Source organism: Anser brachyrhynchus (genome assembly GCF_964034855.1).
Source record: "Anser brachyrhynchus genome assembly, chromosome: 7".
NCBI classification, from domain to species: Eukaryota; Metazoa; Chordata; class Aves; order Anseriformes; family Anatidae; genus Anser; species Anser brachyrhynchus.
The window spans coordinates 10,972,174-10,993,758 of record NC_137701.1 but is presented as its reverse complement, the minus strand read 5'-3'; the positions used below and the strand labels follow the sequence as shown (position 1 = coordinate 10,993,758).

At 50.0% G+C, this 21,585-nt stretch overlaps 1 protein-coding gene across 4 annotated transcripts in view; it reads left to right on the top strand.

The window, feature by feature from the left end:
• Nucleotides 1-11,672, top strand: part of ACKR3 (atypical chemokine receptor 3) — a 34,760-nt gene extending 23,088 nt beyond the window's left edge. For 2 of the 4 annotated variants that reach the window (XM_080599461.1, XM_080599460.1), the window contains one exon: nt 9,722-11,672. In XM_080599461.1, the coding sequence (XP_080455587.1) occupies nt 9,722-10,843 (1,122 nt within the window). In that variant the 3' untranslated portion in view covers nt 10,844-11,672. Of the gene's footprint in view, nt 1-5,403; nt 5,635-7,293; nt 7,499-9,721 lie in introns of those variants that run through there. The other 2 variants (XM_080599462.1, XM_080599459.1) reach the window with 2 other exon arrangements.
• The last annotated feature ends 9,913 nt before the right edge of the window (nt 11,673-21,585 follow it).

Here is a 21,585-nt window from a genome sequence, read left to right as displayed (position 1 = left end):
GTGAAGGAGAGAGCCATCTTAGATAATTATTAGCTACGTGGGCAATATTCCTAGTCACACCGCCAATCGATTTCTCTTGAAAGCCCTCTGTGCCTTGAAGATGGTAAATTGATTGCTCTGCTGGCCCTTCCCTTGGCAGATCCCGCAGGGATGCGTGCCCTACCTGTGCTTGGCTTTCAGCAAACTTCCCAGCATCAATGGCTGTGAATCCTGCTGGGATCGACAGAAAGGCTGGACAGGGGCATTAACCTTTCTCATGCTGTGTCTTTGGAGGAGAAAGACAAAGAGCAGCTCAAGTCCTGGGTGGCCCCACTGATTAAGACACATGTGAGGCACTGCATGCTTTATATTGTCTCTCTGAGTCAGCGCTGTTCACCATCACTTGTCAGGAGGTAAACGCTGAAGGCAGCATCCTTTCAGCCTGGAAAACACCAGTCTCAGACTGCAGGCTGTCACAGGCCTTTTGGTGTATGGGCCTTAAAACCTCAGATGCTGGAGCCTTGCAAAATCCCAAGGAGCCCAGCTTGCTTTCTCTAAAATTGTACTCTTAAATTCTCTCCTTATTGTTGCAGTGGAGTAGTTGAAAATACAACTTTGGAGCTACAGCATAGCTGGAAACCAGCCCACAAGGGTCTGTCTGTGAAAAAATCTCAGGAACCTTCAATCTAACGGGTGAATGCTATGGAGGAGAAAGGGAAGTCCCATGCTGCAATTTCGCCAAGTGCTTGGTTTTGTGGTTTAGGGCCACAGCAAGGGAAGCTGGAGCAGGAGCCTCGTCCTAGGACAACTTGTGGTCATCTCCACAACCCTGCCTGCACGTCTCTTCTCTCACTCTCCGGTTTTAGGAGGTTGACTTCTTTGTGCCACAGTTCCTGTAGCTATAAAACAAGGCAACACAGCACATTCACAAGTGTGAGCACAGCGTCCACCCAGCACCACCAGCATGTGCCTTGTGGTGGCTTTCCCAGCTTCCCGGGCTCTGCTCTGGAGGTTCCTCCAGTTTGGGGCACCCCGGCTCGCTTCATCCTTCAGTGGAGAAGGACCTTGGTGTCCTTGGAGGTGTGTAAGGGTAAAAGTGTCTTTCCCCGTGCTGCTTCAAGTACAACCAGCACCTGCCTGTGCTGCAGCAGTTGGGAGCATGTTCCTCCTTGCTCTCTTCCCCTTTCCTCCTCCTCTTGCATTTCTTCCAAACCAGAAAGATCAGAGTTGGACAGGAGACCTGTGGCTTTCCTGGCGACTGCTTAGGGCTGCTTTAGGCATGGTTGGCGTTAAATGGCTTGATTGTTTTCTGATGTAGGGGAAGTGAAACCGGGCAGTACCACAGTCATTGCCTTGCCTGCTGGGCACTCGCTGCTTGTTTCCTTTCTGCCTTGCGATTTCAGAGGTGACTCCTGATGTAGTCATCTATTTATTCCTTTTGTCAGCGCAGCGTCTTTTCCTCCACCCATCATCCAGTTCATACAGAGAGGAACGTGACCGGCAGAGAACAGAGAACTAGCTGTCTGAGAGGAGGGAGGAAATGAGCGCTGCATTTCCATCCAGCAGCCTACTGGCACCGACTCCCAGGACTGCAGGAAGCTCTTTTACCTTTGTGCACTTCATGGATCACAGCCTGATTTCCTGCAGGCGCCTGTGTGTTCGGGCTCTCCCTGGCTTTGTCATCTCAACGTGGGTGTTTGCACTCCTGGCTGGCGGTAGCGGTGCTGGCCAGCACATTGTTCCCCGCCTGTGCGTGATGCTGCTGCCTTTGGACACCCTCTTGCGCACACGCTCGGCGATGCTGCTCCCGCCTTGCTGATCCTCTCGTGCGCAATGGAGAAATGTTTCCCTTTGTCCCTTTTTGGTGTTTGATGTGCTATTGAAATGCTACCCCTCCCAACACACACATGCACTTTGCCTTATTGGTTCCCCCCCAGTCTTTCTAGCATTTGAAGCTGCCAACTTGCATTTTCTTTTTAATTTATCTATTGACTTAAGTAGGCAGGGCTGGGTGTTAGCTTCCATCTGACTCCCAGTTGGAAAAGGAAGCCTTAAGAGAAAGTGGGGAGACTTTCAGCCCTCATTCCCAATGGCAGCAGGGAGAGGCTGCAGGGACTGTGGGAAATTCCTGATTTTCTGTTCCTTTCCCCCGCCCCCTTTACTGCAAGCACTAAAAATTTGTGCTTTTGGAAAAAAAAAAATAAAAAGATGCTGCTATAGTACAGGCATATTGGACAGGCAGTTAAACAAAGCAGTAATCTGGCTTTCAGCACCATGTTGTGCCAAATACCCTGAGTCAAGTTATTCAGCTGCATTTTCCTTGACTTCTCCCTAACAGAGCTAACACTGTCTTTGCTGTCCGCCCCTCCTGCCATACCTATCTCCACGGGTCAGAGCCCACCCTGACATGTGTTTATCTCCGGCACAGTATCTGAGCACAGTGGAGCCTTGACTTCACACCATGCCCCGTGCCGTGCTGCCCGTGGACCCCAGGTAGCAGAGGGTCGTGGTGGGAGAACCCCAAGAAATGTGCATCGAGATGAATCCAGCATCCTGTGAAGGTGACCGGTCCCTCCCTGGCATGTCGCCACGGACTCCTCTGTGAAGAGCTTGCCACTTTCCTCAGCATCTGGAAACAACTTGTTTTTAATGAGTGACGGGCTGCAATGAGTGTGTAGGGTTGCAGCGTGGTAGCACGGGTCACTTTTCAACCCCAAAAGCACAGCCCTGGAGCTGGAGGCTGGGGCTGCTCTCTTTGTCAAGCAGTCATCTGATGTTCAGGACTCAGTAGCCTTTATGGTTTGTTCACATCAGTCTGGGCTGATGAACCACTGGTGCCAAACTACAGATCGATTGCTGCACGTGTTTATTGGCAGAGTGCTGCCCTGTACCCATGGTGTAAATCCACATCCCAGGAGGGAGGCAACTTTGGGCTCATAAGAACTCATCTTGCCTGCCCAGCTGTGTCTGTACAAGGAGTTTCTGGTTGCTGGACTGTCTCGGAGATCACATCTCCTGGGGCCCCTCATTGGAGTGGCTCTAATAGCAGTCCTAATAGCAGCAGATATGAACTAATCTCACCAAGCAGGTGGCATCAACCCTGTGCTGATCTTATCCGGGGTGTCCAGCTTCTCTGCAGCTCTGTTTGCTGTGTTACAGGGGGATGGTTTCACATTGTGTGGTTTTTTGAGACCGTGTTGTTTTCCTTACTGCTCAAGCATTTCATCCCCGAACGCTGAGTAAAATCTGGCTTTCATAACGGAAAGGGAATGGGCTCGTCCCTCCTGCGTGTGGAACGTGTTCTCTGTAAAAAGATAGCTGGAGGGAGGAACCTGGAAAGTGGAGCGAGGGCAGCGAGGGCTCTGCTCTCAACAAATGCAAGAGAGGAGGTTGCCTGCAACTCTTGGACACCAAGCAGCCAAGCAGCTTTGGGGTTGCAGAAGCTGGATGGTATTTTTGGAGAGGCTGTAGTACTTGATGTTATTTTCTGGCACACCAAGTAAGGAAAAACCACTCTGCTTTTTCGTCCAAGTGACTCTGGACTTCTGCTAGAATACTTTTTTTTTTTTTTTTTTTTTTTTTTTGCTTAGGATTTTCGGAGCCCGATTTAGCCAAGTGCTTCAGTACATGCTTATTTTTAACCATAAGCCTGTCGTTGTCTGAACTCACCATACTTCAATTCCGCCAACATTCACAGACTTCAACGAGCACTCAGCATTTAAGCAGATGCCAAAATGCTTTGCTCATTGACAGCTGTGAAGTTTGGAGGACATAACCATCCTCATCCGGGGAGAGTGACGGTCAGGGAGGGAAACGAGGTACATCTCATCTCACCTGCTCCATCAGCAGGACAGTGAGAGGCTCATCCCTCTGTTCTTCTCCTTCCCTGACACCTAAAATTGCAGTATGGGAAGCATGGGGCTGAGCTTGTGCAGCCCGGGCTCCACTCCCAGCTCAGCCTGCCTAAAGCTGGGGCAGGAACCGGAGCTGCCAGCTGGTCTGAGGGCTGGGCAGGCTTCAGTGTGTCCTTGGAGCTGCAGGAGGTGTAATGCCCGCAGCTTAATCTTCTGTTTGCTGGCAGAAAACCTGAAGCTAATTGTGCCTTCAGTTGCAGGGGTGCAAATCTGATGCATCCATTGACTCTGCTGCTTGATGAGGGCAAGATAAGGCATCATTGGCTGCGAAATGAAGCGCAGTTATAAAAGCAATCTGCTTTTAAAACCTAAGACTGCTCTGCTGGCAAGTAGGAGTCCTTTTAGGACTCTTTTTAAGTGGATCCTTTCTGCCACAGAATAAAATGCCTTATTTTGCTGCATCCCAGACTCTCTTGAAGTTTGAAAACTTCAACTAGGTGCTTTCTTTCATGGAAAAATACATGGTCTGTTTTTAAGCACAGACTTTCCAACAGGTTTTAAGGCAAGCTTTTAATTGCCTGTGGAAATAAGATTAAGCATCACCAGGGAAACAAAATACGTACTTTTTGGTGGTGTCGAAGCTCTCAGGTTGCTGAAATGCCCTGTAACTTCCAAACAGTGCCAGTTAAAACGTGTTAGCTCATGAGTTTCTCAGTAATGGCTGGGTGTCTTGGGCTCAAAGCCATACGTGTGCTGTGTGTGTGTCTGCGCTCCAGCAGCGGGGTTTGGGCAGCAGGATGCCAAGCCCCTGCCCTGCATTATCTGGTGTTTTTGGAGCAGCCTGGTGGTACAGGAGTGCGTCAGACCCTCTGGAGCTGTCAGCGCTGTTTTCAGGCTTCAGCAGTCGTGCAATTCGTGGTGTTGCTCCAGGGACAGGCTGTTTTGTTGGCAGGTAGATTGCTGTCTAATCTCACATCTTCCCCAGGAAAGACAGACAGACTGACCCCGCTGGAGATGAACACAGACCTACCCCTTCCTCTTCCCCGCATGGCAGGGCTTTCCTTTGCAGAGGAGGAATGTGACGGAAAGAATTTTCAGTTTTAGTTAGCAAGCTTCTTGCATCCCATGAGCTTTCCTCAGCATTACTTTTTCTTGCCTGTGGTGAGGGAGTAAGGTGAGAATTTGCTGCCGCTCTTTGCCTAGTTCGGTTATGCCTAGTCTTTAGTTTTTCTAGTCTTTAGTTTTTGTAGTCTTTAGTTTGCCTTGTCTGTAGTTCATCTAGCATTTAGTTTGCCTGGTCTTTTGTGTTACCGTGGCAGGGAGGAAAAAAAAAAACACACAAAAACTGGGTAACTAAACCCACTCTTCCCCTCCTGCCGATTGCCCCCCTTCCCTGTCTCTGGTCACTTGGTGACTGAGGCTTTCTCTGCTTCTAACACCAAACCAGTCTGTCAGTTTTAGTGGTGATACGGACAGAATCGTGCCCAAGAGTTACAATCTCTTCTGTATTTCAGGAAGGGGGGGTGCTGTTGTGGGCTCAGGTGTAGCTGCCCCGCGAGGCTCTGGATGCGCCTCGCACCCCCTCATGGGGCCGCGCTCCCCGACTCATTTAACAATTTATCTTCCACGTACGATCCCCTGCGACCCCCCTCAAGCCTCACAGCCCACCCGGCTGCCCCAGGGCCGGGGGCGGGCGGCGGGGCCGGGCCGGGCCGCCCTCTGGAGGCGGTTCCCCACCGCCGCCATAAGGCCCGGGCGGCGGCGGGCGGCGCTCACTCGCTGCCAGCGCCGGGTTGCTGAGGTAATGGCGGGCGGGCGGCGGGCTGCCCCTGCCTCCCCGCGGCCCTTCGGGGCGGCGGGGCTCGGCCGAGGAGGGGCGAGCCGGGGCACGGGGGGCTCTGGGTGAGGCAAGGGGTGCTGCTTCGCCCAGAAACGGGCGAGGGGCTGGTTGGAAGCCGTAAGCGAGCTGGGATGCTGGGCGCCCCGGGATGCTGGTGTCCCTCTGGGCTGCTGACAGGTCCTGGGCTGGGGGTGAGGGGTTAGAGCCACGGGATGCTTTGTGGCTTTGTTCGCAAGTTTTTAGGGTGTCTCGCTGTCCGCAGAGAGCGCTGAGAGTGTTTTTCAGGGACGGGACGTGGCTTCATTTCAGCTGTATGCTGCATTCCCCGCGCGCCTCCCTGCTAATCTGGGTGGGAATGAGGGCTGGGGTTGCGTACAGCAGCTAATCCCGGACTACGGGCAGCACGGCCTCGTAGCGCTGTAATCCCTGAATCCAGACAGCTCCTCCCCGCCAGGGCTCCCAGCCTGGGAGGCCGGATCAGTTTCGGGTTTTATTACCGCGCTGGGGATGCGAAAGCACATAGGCATGCAGGCGGCCCCGGACAGATGGATGCACGTGCACGCCATGGACCTGCGCTCGGAGTGCAGGCAGGCTGAGATTTGGGCTAAACGTTATTTGCAGCATCCCCAGCGTGGCACGAGCCCCGGTTTTAGGGTTTTCTGCCACCCTGCTCCTGCTATCCTGCCACCAGGGACTGCTGGCTCTGGCTGCCTTTCTCTCGTGGCACCGGTGATCCGACACACACAGCCTGCTCCGGGCTCCTCCTTGTGCTGAAGGCAGAGGGTGGTCGCAGCCCCATCCTGGTGGTTGGCTTGGGTTGGGGTCCTGAGGTGTGAAATGAGCCTGGTCCCCGTGCTAGAGCAGGTGATGTTAGACCCAGAAGGTGCCCCTGCCCACCCATGCGACTTGTGTGGGGCGTTAGGGGGTTAGGCTGGAGTCTCTCCTGCTCTGCTCTCCTCACTGCCCACAAAACACAGTGGGAGACCAGGTCCTGTGCCACGGGGCCAACAATTTCATGGTGTATTTTAGGCAGGGGATTTACTTTGGGATTCTGAAGTAGAGGGATGTGGGGATGGTGCTGTTGCGCTTCTCTCCAGGCTTGGAGGCCTGGGATGTGTGCGTGCGTGGGACGAGGGGAGGTGGTGGAGAACATGAGGGTGACTTTCATGGGACCGCCTGTCTTGGAGCTTGGGCTTCAAGCAGAGCAGCTGAAGGGTGGGCAGCAGCCAGGAGCTCCCTTGGTCACGGAGAGTGGGGGGATCATCTGTCCCAAGTCAGAAAGCTGCTGCTGTCCCAGCTCCCTCTTTAGCCAGTGAGGCATTTTTCCTTGGTGTCTGAACTTGAGCAGATGCATGTAGAGAATCCCTTTTCTCCCCACTGGCTGTAGGGCGGGGCAGTGATTGCTCAGAGGCAGGCCCCTGAAGTTTGCTGGGGTGCTGCTGCGTTTGGCAATACCCTGACCCGTCCTTCTCCACCCAGGGTGAGCAGGAATTGCAGCGTGTACTGTGCAAAATCCCACTTATTTCTGCCCATGGATTAACCCCTGATGCAGGTCTCCCACGGCGGTGATGCTGGCCGTGGGTTTGCTCCCTAGCTTTCTGTGGGTTTTTTTGGTTGCAGGAGCCAGTGGTACCTCGTGTGTCTTGTTGGAGACAGCACTTGGGAAGGTGGGATGAGGATAACCTGAGATCTCAGGTCTCCCCACGGGACAGTGCTCTCTGTTGCTGCAGTTCTTTGGGAGCATCACATATGTCATCCTCGTCCTTGCACAGGGCTCTGTGCTGACAGGGGGGAGCTCGAGCTGCTTTGACTGTGTTGATGCAAGGTACGGGGCGGGGGGTCCTAGCAAAATACGCGGTTAATGTGGTTTGGATCTCAACCTTGTCTTTCAGCACTTCAGCAAGATGAAAGGCTGGAAGGCTGTATAGGTTTGCAGCAATAGGCTAGGTCCCCTCGCGGGGCCAATTTGGGCCCTGTTTGTGGAGAGATTTGATCTCTGCTGGCCCTCCTCATTGTTAGTGCCACAGGCCTCCCCTCAACTGGGACAATAGTGCCTTGAATCCTCTCCTGTAATCTCCCCCCTTATCTCCCTTCTCTTCCTTAGTTTGTGTCTCTGGCAGAGCCCGCGCTGTGGTGGGGCAGGAAGGGTGGGAGCTTTGGGAAGAGCCAGTTACACAGACAGAGGAGTGAAGGGTCCCTTTTCAGAGAGCACAGAGCTCCTTGGCCCTGCAGCCTGTCCCCTGCAGGGACAAGAAGAGGCTGCTTAACACAGAACCACATCCAAACTCTTCCATGCTCCACTGTCTCCTTCATGCACGACATCTGGGGACAGCTGAGGTTTCCCCACAAGTTTCAGCAATGCGGGCAGCCCTGTAAGCCCCACCAAAACCTGCATCCCACCCAAGAGATCCTTTGGGGAGGTGAGGCTGTAGGATTGAGGACGTTCAGGGACACAAGCGGCCGAGTAAGTTGTTTCTCCCCGTGCTTTCTTTGGCTTGGCTTGTTCCAGCCCCTTGCTCGTGCAAAGCAACCTTGCCCCAGGGTGGGAGCAGACAGCGGAAAGATGCTGTGAGTTACACGGTTTACCTCTAATTGCAAGGGCTGTGGGCTGGGGGAGCGGGGAAGAACAAGGTTCCTGGCCGTGGTTCAGGATGTTAGTGTCCAAAGGATTTTATATCTTACGGAGTGGGAGAGAAAAGAGAAACGCAAGCTGAAATATCAGCTAAGGAGGGCAGTGAGTGAGGAATGCTTGTCTTGACAGACCCGTTGCACGCTGCATCCCTTGACAGCTCGCTCAGGCTGTCCACCTTGTAATAACAGTTTCAGTGGCCAGACAACAGGTTAAGAGAAAGCTGCTTGTTACAATTAAGCCGGGAGAAAGGAAAGGCTGCAAAGTAGAAGGCCTGTTGGTGTCACGGCCTTGCGTCAGAAGAGATGCAGCTGCCATGCAGCCTGCAAGCCTCATACAAACCTTGCACAATCTTTGTACAAGCCTTGTTGCTCCTGAAGCACGGCGCTCCCGGGCCAAGGCGGACAGAGGCTGTGGGTGGTGGTGTTGGCCCTGCGGGGCGGGAGGGTCGCAGCGGGGCAGGAGGCCTTTTACACCGCCCCAAAAGCACAACGGTAATTAGCAGCCCGGCTCGGATTTTGTGTGAGCCATGCGGGTCTGCTGGGGCCCTTCCTTCTGCTGGCAAGGAACTGAACAAGTAGCCCCGTGCTTTGTCTGCTGCCTGCCAATGGGGGAAGGAGCTGAAGAGGCAAGAAAGTAGATTTAGAAAAGAGAAAGGGTGGGGAGGAAGCAGTTGTTGTGGAGCCAGCTGTGATGGGGGAGTATTTTGTAAATCAAAGCTCTCTTCTAAAAAAAAAAAACTTAAGCCCACCAGATCTACTCAGCTCTGATTCCTCCCCCCCTCCACTCCCAAGCTACGTGATAATCGTTAAACACAGGGGATGCTTTGTAAAATAGAATTGAAGGGAAGGGGGGAGGATGGAGCCGGATTTAAATTTAAAATTGGATGAGGGTACAAAGCCCCTTAGTTCCCCATTTCTGCTTAACGCAGCTGGAGCTGGGCTTGACAAGATGCTTACCAGAGCTAGTGGTAAATGTTTTACGGGACCGTGTATCAGCCAGATCAATTCTACTATGCTTGAGGGAGTGCAGATAAAATGGCTTAAAGATTCCCCTGCTGAAAGCGATAGTATCATCATTTATGCTGGGGAAGACAGATTTAGTCGCCTGACATTTATTTGGCCACGGTGTACTCTGCGGATTTCACACCCGGGGATGATAGCCAACCTGATGATGTCAGACACGAGCTGCAAGGAAAAATCACACAAAAAGCTTGTGTTGCTCCTCTTTCATCAACTAGATGAGTTTTGTTATGGGTCTGTTCTGTTTCTTTTACTCTGCAGATCTCTTTAATGAAAGTGCGTTACGAGAGTAGGACATCACTAAAACAGCCTGTCTTGTGTGCGCTTTTTGGTACAGAGGTGGCAGCAGAAATATCTCTAACTCAGGTCTTTTCTTTGGATCCTGTTTGTTCTGTAGGTCACTCGAACCCTGAAGCGAGCGAACATGAGTGCACTTGATTTGACTTCAATCCTTGATTTTCTGGAGAAGGCCAACTTAACGGAGATCAACTGGATGTGCAACAACAGCGACTGCATCACAGTTGATGCGACAACATGCCCTGGCACACTAAACAAGAGCGCCCTGCTCTACACCCTATCCTTCTTCTGCATTTTTATCTTTGTCATAGGGCTGGTGGCCAACTCCGTCGTGGTGTGGGTCAATCTGCAAGCCAAAATGACTGGCTATGAAACCCACCTCTACATCTTCAACTTGGCTGTTGCTGACCTGTGTGTCGTCATCACCCTTCCCGTCTGGGTTGTCTCCCTTGTCCAGCATAACCAGTGGCACATGGGAGAAATCACGTGCAAGATAACTCACCTTATATTTTCCATCAACTTGTATGGCAGCATCTTCTTCCTGGCATGCATGAGCGTGGACCGCTACCTCTCAGTAGCCTACTTCACCAATTCCAGCAATCGCAAGCAGAAGATAGTCCGTCGCTGCATCTGCATCCTGGTGTGGCTTCTTGCCTTCTCTGCATCTCTCCCAGACACCTATTTTCTTAAGACAGTCTCCTCCAACAATGAAACCTATTGCCGTCCCGTCTATCCCGAGGAGAGCTTCAAAGAGTGGTTGATCGGCATGGAGCTCATCTCTGTTGTGCTGGGCTTTCTTATCCCGTTCCCAGTCATTGCTCTCTTCTACTTCCTCCTTGCGAAGGCCATCTCAGCCTCCAGTGACCAGGAGAGGAAGAGCAGCGGGAAGATCATTTTCTCCTACGTTGTTGTGTTTCTCGTCTGCTGGCTACCCTACCACGCGACTGTCCTTCTTGACATCTTCTATAGCCTTCATTTCATACCCTTCAGTTGTCAAATGGAGAACTTCTTGTACGCCACGCTTCACATCACCCAGTGTTTCTCTCTAGTCCATTGCTGCGTCAACCCCATCCTGTATAGCTTCATTAACCGCAACTACAGATACGAGCTCATGAAAGCCTTTATTTTCAAGTACTCTGCCAAAACTGGCCTCACGAAGCTTATCGATGCTTCCAGAGTGTCGGAAGCAGAATACTCTGCTCTGGAGCAAAATGCCAAATGACTGCAGCTCCATAAAGAACCCCCCTTGGCTCTCTGACTTTTTTTTTTCCCCTCTCCCCATGCTTGTTATGAACGGGGCATGAATTACAGCCTACAGAAGAGAAATAGCAAACTGTAATTTAAAAGTAGAATCGGGTGCAAAATGGAAGTGGTACCAAAATGAAGCATTTTGTTGCTGTGTTTTGTTTGATCTCCTCCTAGCCCAGTCTGGACTTCTTGACAATGCTATGCAAATGGAAATGACTTCCTAGCAGACAAAGCCATTGTGTACTATAGATAACATGCATTTTCAGGATAAGCTTGTTCCTTCCACTTGTAGATTCCCTCTCGTCTCATTGTATATGTTATATATATAGTGTGTTGTATTTAAAAGCTCAAGACTTTATTTTCTGGCTATTGGTGTACCTTATACAATTGTATTTGAAATTTAAATATATTTTTATCATGTATTTGAAGTATATTGCTGATGAGTGTATCTGGAGTGCTGTAGTCCGAGTGTTAGGATGCCATTTGGTTTTAACTATCCTAGGTAAGAGGATGGCAACAAATAGCAGTATGGAAACGATCTTGTACCTGCATCCTCACTGGCTGGCACACTTTATTGACCACAGCTTTATGTGGCGGTTGTACCCATATGTCTGGAGCATGAAATGTATGTATTGTAATATAGTTACCATCATGTTAAAATTAACAATATTGTAAGAGTTGTTAACTCCTACGCCTGTACTTCACAAGGCTGTATCCTTATGCACAGAATGAATGATCTTACTTCTGAGAGTTGTCTCTATTTGTAAGTTATTTTTGTAAAATAAAAAGCTGGAAAAACTTTACGTCCTAGTGGTTTGACTTGTTTTCCCTGTCCCCCGCCATCCTTCTCCGTAGAAAAAAGCCCCAAAGAAGAAGTTGTAAAGCTGCCTTCTAGACTTTCTTTGATGTGGGAGCAAACAGGTCGGTTGTTGGTTGTGTTTTTCTGATGTTTGTTGATGGTGGGCAGAGACCATTGAATGAGGAATGTGAGGCGGCACCGGTGAGAGGGGAAGGGGTGGGAGGAACCGGTCTGTGGAAGAATGTGCTCTTCGGGAAGGTAAAGTTGATGGATTTATAAGGTTAAAGCTGTTGGCAGTGATGAAAAGCTGTGTCTGTAGCTTAGAAATAAACATTTGGAGCAAAAATATGTAAGTACGCAAATGGAGCGGCATTCAGGCTCATCAGGGTTCAATCCTGTGCAGTTCTTGCTTGCAGTGGAATTCGGGGGTTAGCAGTCCTGAGAGATTTAAATCCCTTTTTATCTCTTCTTCTCTTTGTTACGGCTTGCTTTGAATTTCCGATGTCATATTGTGAAAGTGTGGGGCGAGATTCAGCCGGTGCAGGATGCATGAAGCAGACCTTTAAGCCAGTGAAACACTCATAAAACGGCCGTCTTCGTCCCAGGACAAGGTAACTAATGTGAAATCAATGTCACCAATTGCTGTTGCTGATTTGTGTGGTTTGTAATTCCAGCATAACAATGGCTGCTTTGCTGTAAAAGTTACACTTTAATTTCCGTTATGAACAAAGCATGCCCCATCCCTCTGACATCCTAACAGCCAAACAATTTTATAATGACTGTATTTTGTTTCTTTGTGGTGCTTTACTTGCTTCCCAAAGATGACACTATACAGATAGAGGTTTGCCAGTGCTGCAAAGTCTGCTATCCCCTCCTGGCACTTGGTGCTTTTAAAAAGCAGCGGTCTGTCTCCAAATGGAGCAGCCTGTGGCTGCAAGGAAAGTGCTCCATCACACCATTGTTAAAACTGGACTCCCTGTTCCCTCACCAAAGGTGCTCTGGCTCCTGGTGTTGGGCTGTGCCTGCAGCACGTTGCTCTGCAGGTGCTTACAGCAGCAGAGCTCTTCCAATTCAGGTCCTGGCTCAGGCTGGATGATGTTTCCATGTGATGCTCGAGTTGGCAGAAGCTCATGGCTTTTTCTTCACAGTTTGCTGCTCGCAGCACAGCACCAGCCCTAGAGATCTTGGGTAGTGCTGAGCCTTGGGGAGGTCATGCGGGCTGGACAGACTCCAGGTGTTGTGGCGCGATACCCCAGCTGGTGTTCACGTTGAGAACAAAAAGATTGTTTTGCCCCCCTTGGAGTCTGACATGAAGGAAGATTCTTCATCGGTAACAGGTGAGTGAAAATGCATGTCCTCGGGTAGGAGCCACTGTGACTTCCAGTGACGGATGTGGTGGCTATTGTGGTCTTGTTTGGCCCAAATGTCCCGGTCCTGGAGCCGGGACTGTGACAAAGGGTCTGTGCTTTGTCCCACTGTTCAGTGCAGGGCTTGTGAACTGATCCCATGCCCAGGGATTTCCCTCACTCCTCTGGCAGCTACAGGTGTGCAGCAGGCTCAGGTCCTCCCTTCTGTGGGAGGTCAAATCCACTGTGTAAAAGCCTTGTAGGAAAAATGAGTAAGGTGTCCTAATCCACATCGGAACATGTCCTCCTGCTGAACTGCTGGGCTTTATGGCCAAAAGGATCCCAGCGCTGTCAGGCTCCACGTGCCTCGGTGGCAGGCGCTGAGCAAATAAAAATACATCTGCTCCGTGAGAAAGGATATATATTTTTTTATAGAAAGTGCAGTCCTGCTTTATTGTTACTCAAACACAGATTTCCTTTTATGAGCCATAAACGACATTCAGGTGTAGCGCAGCGACTTTAAATCAGATCCTCTGGCAACCATCGAGATAATGGGTTGTAAGAAACGCCTAACAGGCTAACTGGCCCCTTTCTCCTCTGGCTAATTCATGGTTTCAATGCTGCTGACTTTAGATACTAGCCTTTGATGAGTTCACTGAGCATAAAAGCCATTTAAAGTTACTAAGAAGCAAGAAATAACTCAGCTGTGAGCAATATTTAAGCACGTGTCCGCGGCAGCGCTGCCAAAGCCAGATCTTAATCTGTTTCAGAGAGCTACTTGATGAGGCGAAGGGGACTGGTGCAAGGTGCTTTGAGCACTGGGGCTTGCCCCTGCGTGAAGCACAAACCGGGAGGGGTTTTGGGGGGAACTGACTTGTTTAGCCTCACCACGGAGACCGCAACATGCTTCAGAGCTCACTGCTGCATTGTGATGTGCGGCTGGAGAGCATCTGAGCCAGAGTCTGCTCTGATTTACACCCTGGATTTGCAGTAGAATAATGCTGCTGATTTGAAGGGAGCTCTCCAGGATTTATAGGGCTTTTTATAAGCAGGATCAGGATTTTTAGCAATAATCCTGGACAAATGTATGTGTGTGAGTGCATATGTGCGCATCTGCATCGCTAATGCAACATAATGCCCATGTACAGCAATAACACAAAGATGTAATAAAGGCAACCAAACAGATAACAGCAATGTGAAATTGCTTTTGCAAAAGCACTGCTATTACAGAGCTATAATATGATTCAAACCAGGCTCACAAAGATCTTGTGATGGATAATCCATCTGTAACCTCAAAGCAAGCAGACCTTTCTAACGCCCATGGTCACGAGAAAAATCAGTCTCCTTCTGTTTTAGTAGCTGCTGTTTGAAAAGAAATCACTTTTTTGTCCCTCATTTAATTAGTAGGACTTGACCCACTTTTTTTTCCCCCCAGAATTATGGGGAATACATGCAAGGCCTTAGATAAAGGCCTACATCCCGGAAATGCTCTGACTTCCCAGTACCAGAGATACCAACATCCATCCATAGAGGGACAGCTCACCGACAGCAGGTTTTGATGCTCTCCCTCGTACAGCTCAGCCAGTATCGCGGCACAGGAGTAGGATGCTCTTCAGCCCTCAAGGGCGAGCATCAGCCTGAGGCCTTGCTGGATATGGTTTTGCAGAAAAGCGCTGGGAAACCAGCCAGCCCCTCTGCAGATGCCAGGGGGCTTAGGACTGCTGAGAAGCACGAGATCAGTGCCACTCAGCGGGTCCGCTTCGGCAGAGCATTGGGGCTGCTGTACATCGAGCAGTTCTTGACGTCGACTGGTTCTAAGCCAACGCTGATGATGGATGCTTTTACCTCTCCCCTCTAGGTTAGGGAGAGAAAAACAAAACCCCATCATGTTTGCTGTCTGTACAGTGCTGTTTCCAGACTAAAGAAAAAGAGTTAAATTACATTTTATCAGAACAATACCGACAACAGCAAAGGTCAGGAAACTTTCAAGTAAGGTCACCCTATCGATTGCAACAGTGAAAGGATAGACATCAAATACTTTGCCATGAAAGGCTGAAAAGGAGTAAATTCAGCATGATATATTGAAACCCAAGTCTCTTTCATATGTTGCAGAGCCTCTGACATAGCAGGTTTACTGTTCAAGCTGTGATATGTTGCCTTGCCAACATATATTCTGAGTTATCCAAGCAGATTTAATGTTTTTGCAGTTGCGACTTTTCCCTTTTTTGGGGGGCACTTTGCTTTTTCTTTTCAAAAAATTTTTGCAGAAGATTTCAGACCTACCTAGGAAATGACCTTAATCAATTTAGTTCCACCGAGGAGTATGAAAACTCAGATCTTTCTTTTTGCTTTCTCTAAACATTGTCTTCGCTGCTTTGAGGAGGGTGACCAAGTCACAGCTTGACGGAAAAGTGCATTTTGTTGTGCTTTTTTTTTTTTTTTTTTTTTACCCATCCAAGTGGCAGCTATGTTTTGTCCAGAAGGATTGATGTGACTGACAAGTGCTTTGAATTTCTAAACTCTAAGGTCTCAAAATGCATGAAAAGCGCATGACACACACACAAAAATGTAAATCTCTGGAAAACAAGCACCAACTACACACAAAAAAAAAAAATCGGCAAAAGGGTGACAGGCGTTGCATTCATTCCCCACCCCCTCATCCCCCCCCACCCCCCCGCCTTTTTCTTTTTAATAAGTCAGTGTTTTTGGGCCACCTACAGGCACATTTATGTCTTCTGCAGTGGGGAATCTGGATACACAATAAGCCAAAGCCACAGCCATCGTGCATCAGCATGGATCTATCTGTTTTTTGGGGTTATGGCTCCCTTCACACCAGCATGCAGGGATCTGTTCCCATCGGCTCTGTATCGATCAGGGCGACACCCTGGGCCTTCGTCCAGCAGGGAAAGCACTTGGATGTTTTTGTTATTTAGCACCTGGTTTGCAGTAGTGCCAGGAGCGTGAACCCATTGAGCTGGGCTTTTTTGCTCTGTCCGAACAAATGCAGCCGGTGGCGGTGCTGAAGGTGGGTGAGGTGAGCTTGGGCTCATGGAGATGAGATGTCTGGGGCGGTCGCAGCAGGTGGCACGGCCGCAGCGTGGGGCTGTGCTCGGTGCTATGCAGAGAGAGAATCGAGTCACCTGGGGCTGCTGCAGGCTGTTTCGTTGCAGGTTTGCTCCTGCAGAGCAGGAGGTGAGAGAGGGAAGGTTTCATGCTGAAGGGAGATTTCTGGTCTCCTGACCAGCAAGCCAGCGGCCCCGTTGCACCCCTGCTGCTATCATTGCCTCTCGCTGCCTGGGGTAAAGCCGGGGGCAAAGAGGATTTGCTCAGCTCAGGATTATCCATGACAGAGGAATGATCCTGCTCTTCAGGACATTGTATTCCTTTTTTTTTCTCCCTGCATCAAGGGCTAGTGAAACATCGGCAAGCACAGCACCTGAATATGGGCCACGACTTCACTAAGCAGCCCATAATTCCTCTGCAGCATGGTCATGGTCCCTCCAGGTTCTGATTTTCCATGCAGCCTCCCTCCAAAGCCAATGCAATGAAAGGTACGGGAATCCTGTGCTGCACAGAGGATGCTGAGCCCTCAAGGACGAGGCACTGAGCTCTTTTCTCTATCCCAGCCAACTCGTTTCAATGGCTGGCTTGAATTTCAAGGTTGCCCCGTCGCTTTGGCGGGGGGCGGAGGTGGTGCTTTTATAAAGAGGGTGGTGATGGAAAGAAAGTTTCTCTCCTCATTTCCCGTCCCGTCTGGCCCGGTGAATGCAGCGTTTTTGGTTGACGGGTTCGGAGGGGCGAGGGAGGCAGTCAGTTGGAAACATCGATTCTGCAGGAGCTCAAGGATCACCCGCCACCGCTTCCTCTTGGTTCAGCTCGGCTGGTTCATCATGGGCCCAGAGTGGTTGCTTTAATGGGAAGAATCTCTACCTTCCCTTTGCAGTGAATCGATGAAAAGCTGGGGTGTTTTGGATTCCTTCTTCCAGGGGAGAATGGCGCTCATTGTGAGTCCGGAGAATAAAATAGCAAAAAGGGAGGCTCTTCCCCACGCACGCTCCAGCTCTCTTGGCTAAGAGGCAGGCTTGCTCTGCATATCTCAGCCACGTTGTGTTTTGGCATCGCTTGAGACTTCCTAAACCTCGCCTGACAGTTCTGTCTTTCTGCGGAGGTGAACGCCAGGCACTGTTTGTCCAGTCAAATTACAGGAGGAAGGTGATGGAGCCTCGCAGATCCCTGGGAAAGGAGGAGAAGTGAGTGTTTAGTGAGAAAAGCAGCCCCGATGGCTTCCTTTGGTGAGCTGCATCCCTTCCTCCGCCTGTCACCCCATGGATCTGCCGTTATCCTTTTGCATTGGGTCATCTCTCAGTCCTGCTTTTGCAAAAAATGCTTTGGGATGAAAGCCTGTAGTTTGGGCTGGAAACTCTGACAGGCAAACATCCTGAACGTCTGAGAGAGGTGACTGCTTGGCTCAGCCCCTGAAAATTTAGATGCGAACCTGAAGTGTATTAAAACCTTCTCCAGGGAGGGGTTTCACACTCGAAAAGCTTTGTGAGGTTTCCAGCATTTGCTGCTTCCAGTCAGGCTGGGATCCAAAAGAGTAAAGGCCCGTGAAAGCGATTAATAAAGAACAAAAACCAGACCCTAAGACAGGTTCAGCTCCACGACTCCTCTTAGTTGTAGGCGCCCTCTCTGCCGGCTTGCAGAAGCCTCACTGGGGTACATTTGCTCAAGTAAAGCTGAAAGCCCACCCTTGAAACTGGGTCCAACCCAGGGTGCTGCTTGTATAAGGGATAAGAGCCTCTCCAGGTGAATACTGCAAGGTGTCCGTCCACATAAGTGGGCTATACACCTACATGTGGCTGCAAAGCCTGCTCAAGATAATTCAGTATAAGGGAATGGGATTTATTTGCCTGGGCAGGTGCTTCTATAGATGCAGCTTTCTCCCTGCAACTTGTCATTGTGATTGATGGCAGCTTCTTTTCTCTTGTTATGTCATGGAGGAAGTCCCAAGTGCTCGTGGCCTGGATTTCTTCTTTCTTTTCTTGATGCCCCCTCTGCTCTCTGAGACCAGCGGCGTTTTGGCTGCGGTGTGCGCTGGACCTTGGAGGTGCCTGGGGAAGGGGAGGCTCTTTCCTGCTCAAGTCAAGAAGTGATTTGGAGCTGTCTGCATTGTGCATAAGGAAAGTCTAAGGCAAAGACTCCCTTGGAGACTGTATAGCCCCAAAGATGAATGGCCATCACATGGAATATAAAAGGAAGCAAACGCCTGCAACTGTAAGTCAAGCTTTGGTGCCGATTTAGCATTTGCTGGAAAGCAGCCCTGGCTTGAAGGGTCCTGCTCTCTGGCTGTGCATCTTCGGATCCATTCCCACGTGTTGAGTGTTGTTCCGACGCAGAGACATCTCCTGTGAATAACCATCCATCACCGGTTCCCCATCCGTCCCCAAGGGATTCCCCCTCTGAGTTGCAGGCAGCGCTGCTGTGCTTGCAGTGATTTACAGGGTGAGAAATCTTGGCCTTGCTGAATCCAATGGGATATCACTGATAAATGGGAGCTGGTCTCCACTCAGCTAGTCCTGACCTGTAAGGTCAGACCCTTGGGGCCATCAGGGCTTCCAGATCCAAAAGGTTGCCTCTGACCTCTCGTAATTTTCAACTGTTCAGAGAGTTGGGACACCCAGCAAAGGTACAGTGAGCTCTCTTGGGGCTTGTGTGGTTGGTGTAACGAGGTCTCAGTCCGATGCACTATGGCGACAGAAATCATTGCTAAGAATTAAACGGTCATCGATAAAAATCACTTACTGAAATTAGCTTTCTTCTACTCCTCGGATAATATTGAGTCAGCCCTGGGGGAGAGAGGAGGTGGAAACATGCTGCACCCTACAGAACTGCTACCTGGGCACTCACAAAGCCCTCCTGCTTGCTTCGGGTGAGTGACCGACCACTTCCACTTCACAAGGGGTTGGGTTACATCCATGCACTTAGAAGAAAAACCTTTTCAGCTCGCGTGATGATGGAAAAGGGAAATTTCAACAAACCGTAAGTCATCAAATCCGTGTTACATGAGAATCTTCATTGGGCATTTTAACACTCACCCGCCTTATTGACAGCTAAGTTTGGAGGAAGGCAGCAAGGCAGACAAAACAAGACTCACAGTGGTAACCCTCTAGCCCATGCCTTGCAGGAGAGCAAAGCTGGAGACAACCGGCAGAGGAACAGCAAAGCTCTTGACTGTTTCCAGGCCCCGTGGTTCACAGGTAAGGATTTTTTCTGCCCCTTGCTGCCTTGTGATGTACTTCCTCCGTTGCTGTCTTAACAGAAGCACATTCAGATCTGATTTTGTGTTGGTGTTATTCAAGCTTTTGAGTAGCATGCTGTCTTTGGTTACATTTGCTGTTAATTTGCAGGGGGTGAAGATGAGAGCATGGGTTTAGGAGAGCCAAGGAGCCCGTGTTGAAGTGGCAGTGCTCTGCGCAATTAGTTAGTAGGACAGGCAGCTGGCTGATAACCAGCTCTGGATTTATCAGGATAGATGAAACTCATGGGAGGTGTTCTGCTGGATTGATTTGTCTGTGCTCTCCCTCTGCCTTGTGTTGCCCTTCTCACCTTCGTCTGCCTCTTAGACACCCGGGTCTGATTCTTGCCCTGCGCCTTCCCGTCGGTCCCAGGGGCCTTATCTCAGCTTTGCACCTGGGCAGCCTTGACCCAGGTCCTATTTCTGCCCGCATGGGGCAGCAGCCCGAAATCCCACCAGGAGGGCTGGCAGTGAGCACTGAGTTCTCCACTTGTAGTTCCCCCTGTCCTTGCAGGGCTTCACCCCCCGGAGTGCTGGCCTTTCTTCTTCAGCACTGAGGAGCATGGATGTTCCCTGACCGGGGCTTCTTCCACTTGCTGCTCAGGGAGAGGTGGGCAGTGGGGTCAGTCTGTGTGTCCTGGGCTCAGCCTGTAGTCTGGTTCGTGCCGAGTTGGGTCAGACAGGGGTCCCAGCTCACCTCTCGGTCCCAGCACCACCGCTCTGACCCTTAACCAAAGGGGGAAAGCAGTGTGGCAGAACCTACCTGTGTTTTCAGGAAAAAAAAAAAGGCTCGATGAAGACAGACCTTACAACCTGCAGCAGTGGTTGCCCTCCCAGAGGGCTGAATTCCTGGTCCCCACTGTTTGTTCAGACTTAGCTTCCTGTCAAGGGTCACTTCTCTGGTTCCTTTCACGAACATGCACAAGTAATTATGCTCTGTAAAAGCTGTTCTCTTGCCGAAGGAACAAGAGCTACGTGTGTTTCAAGCCTGCTCCCTCCCCTGTGCACTGATGCTCTCGCTGCCTGCAGTGCTCCCAGAAGCGAGGCAAGGTTTGTAGGAAGCAATATCTCTTGTTAGATCAGCCAATGGATTTCAGAAAAAAAAAAAAAAACACAGACAAGCCATTCTTCAGGCTAAAAGCATATCTGTTTTTCCCAGTTGTGTCAGCACTGGCTTTTCCAACCGTATCTGTGTATCGCATATAACCCACTGATAAAAGACATGCAACGTGGTCCCTGCGCTATCGAAGTGAGACGTTGCAGGAACAGTGCCTCTTATTGGCGGCTGCCTGTGATCGGGTAGAGTCCAGTTCTTACTTGCCTCTCTCTGAAAGCCCCTTGGAAGGCAGTCCATGCTTGGATGGGGCCTGGCATCGATGCTCCATCACATTACACACATCGCCTCTTGGTACGGAGCATCCCTGGAAGTGCCCTGCCCAGGCAGCTCATGAGAACCACGGTTGGATGCAACCCTCTTCCTATCCACACGTGACAGACTGAACCTTTGCTTTTTACAAAGCTCCCCCAAGATCATACCATATTTGATGTTTCTTTTGTTTTATAGTGCAATCCACATATTTTTACATTCCTTTCCCTGGCTGCAATAGCTGTAGTTGTTTCTGTACAAGCCTAATACGGGCTAGTAATGTATGACAGGGGTAAAATTATAGGTTTTTCTCTAGTGCCAGACATTTGGAAGCATCTGGTTAGATAGAGAAGTACCCAGCATGGATAAATCACGTTTAAAAAGCTTGTAATTTTTTTTTTTATGTGTGCTTCCACCTCCTGGGGCATCTCCCCAGCTGGCTGTGGAGGAGTGATTGCCAGCGAAAGCACAACCCAGCGGATGCTCTGCTGGAAAGACAAGAAAGTAGTGGAAAGGCTCTGAATTCAGTTTTATACCTCATTTACTAGGGATTGCCTTTAAAATTTGGATCTTCAGCTAAACTGGGTTTCCTTTTACGTTTTTGGCAAAAGAAACATCGTGCACGGGGTTTTCTCAGAGCATCTGTTCTCTTCATTTAAAAACTGGCTTTTTAGGCTATGCTTTATAAGTATGTCATATACCAGTGCTCATATAGTAATTCCCTGCTCCTTCTTATGACAGGATACTCTTTCCAGTTGCATATATCTTTGTCAGACTTTGCTTGTTGGGACTGGAGATTTCCACCTAAGGTGTCTGCTTTGGACTGAGTTCTTCTGGGGAAATACCAGCTCAGAGCGACCCAGTCATTTCTAAAAATAAGTCTGTGGAAAATCAAATAATTTTGTCTATA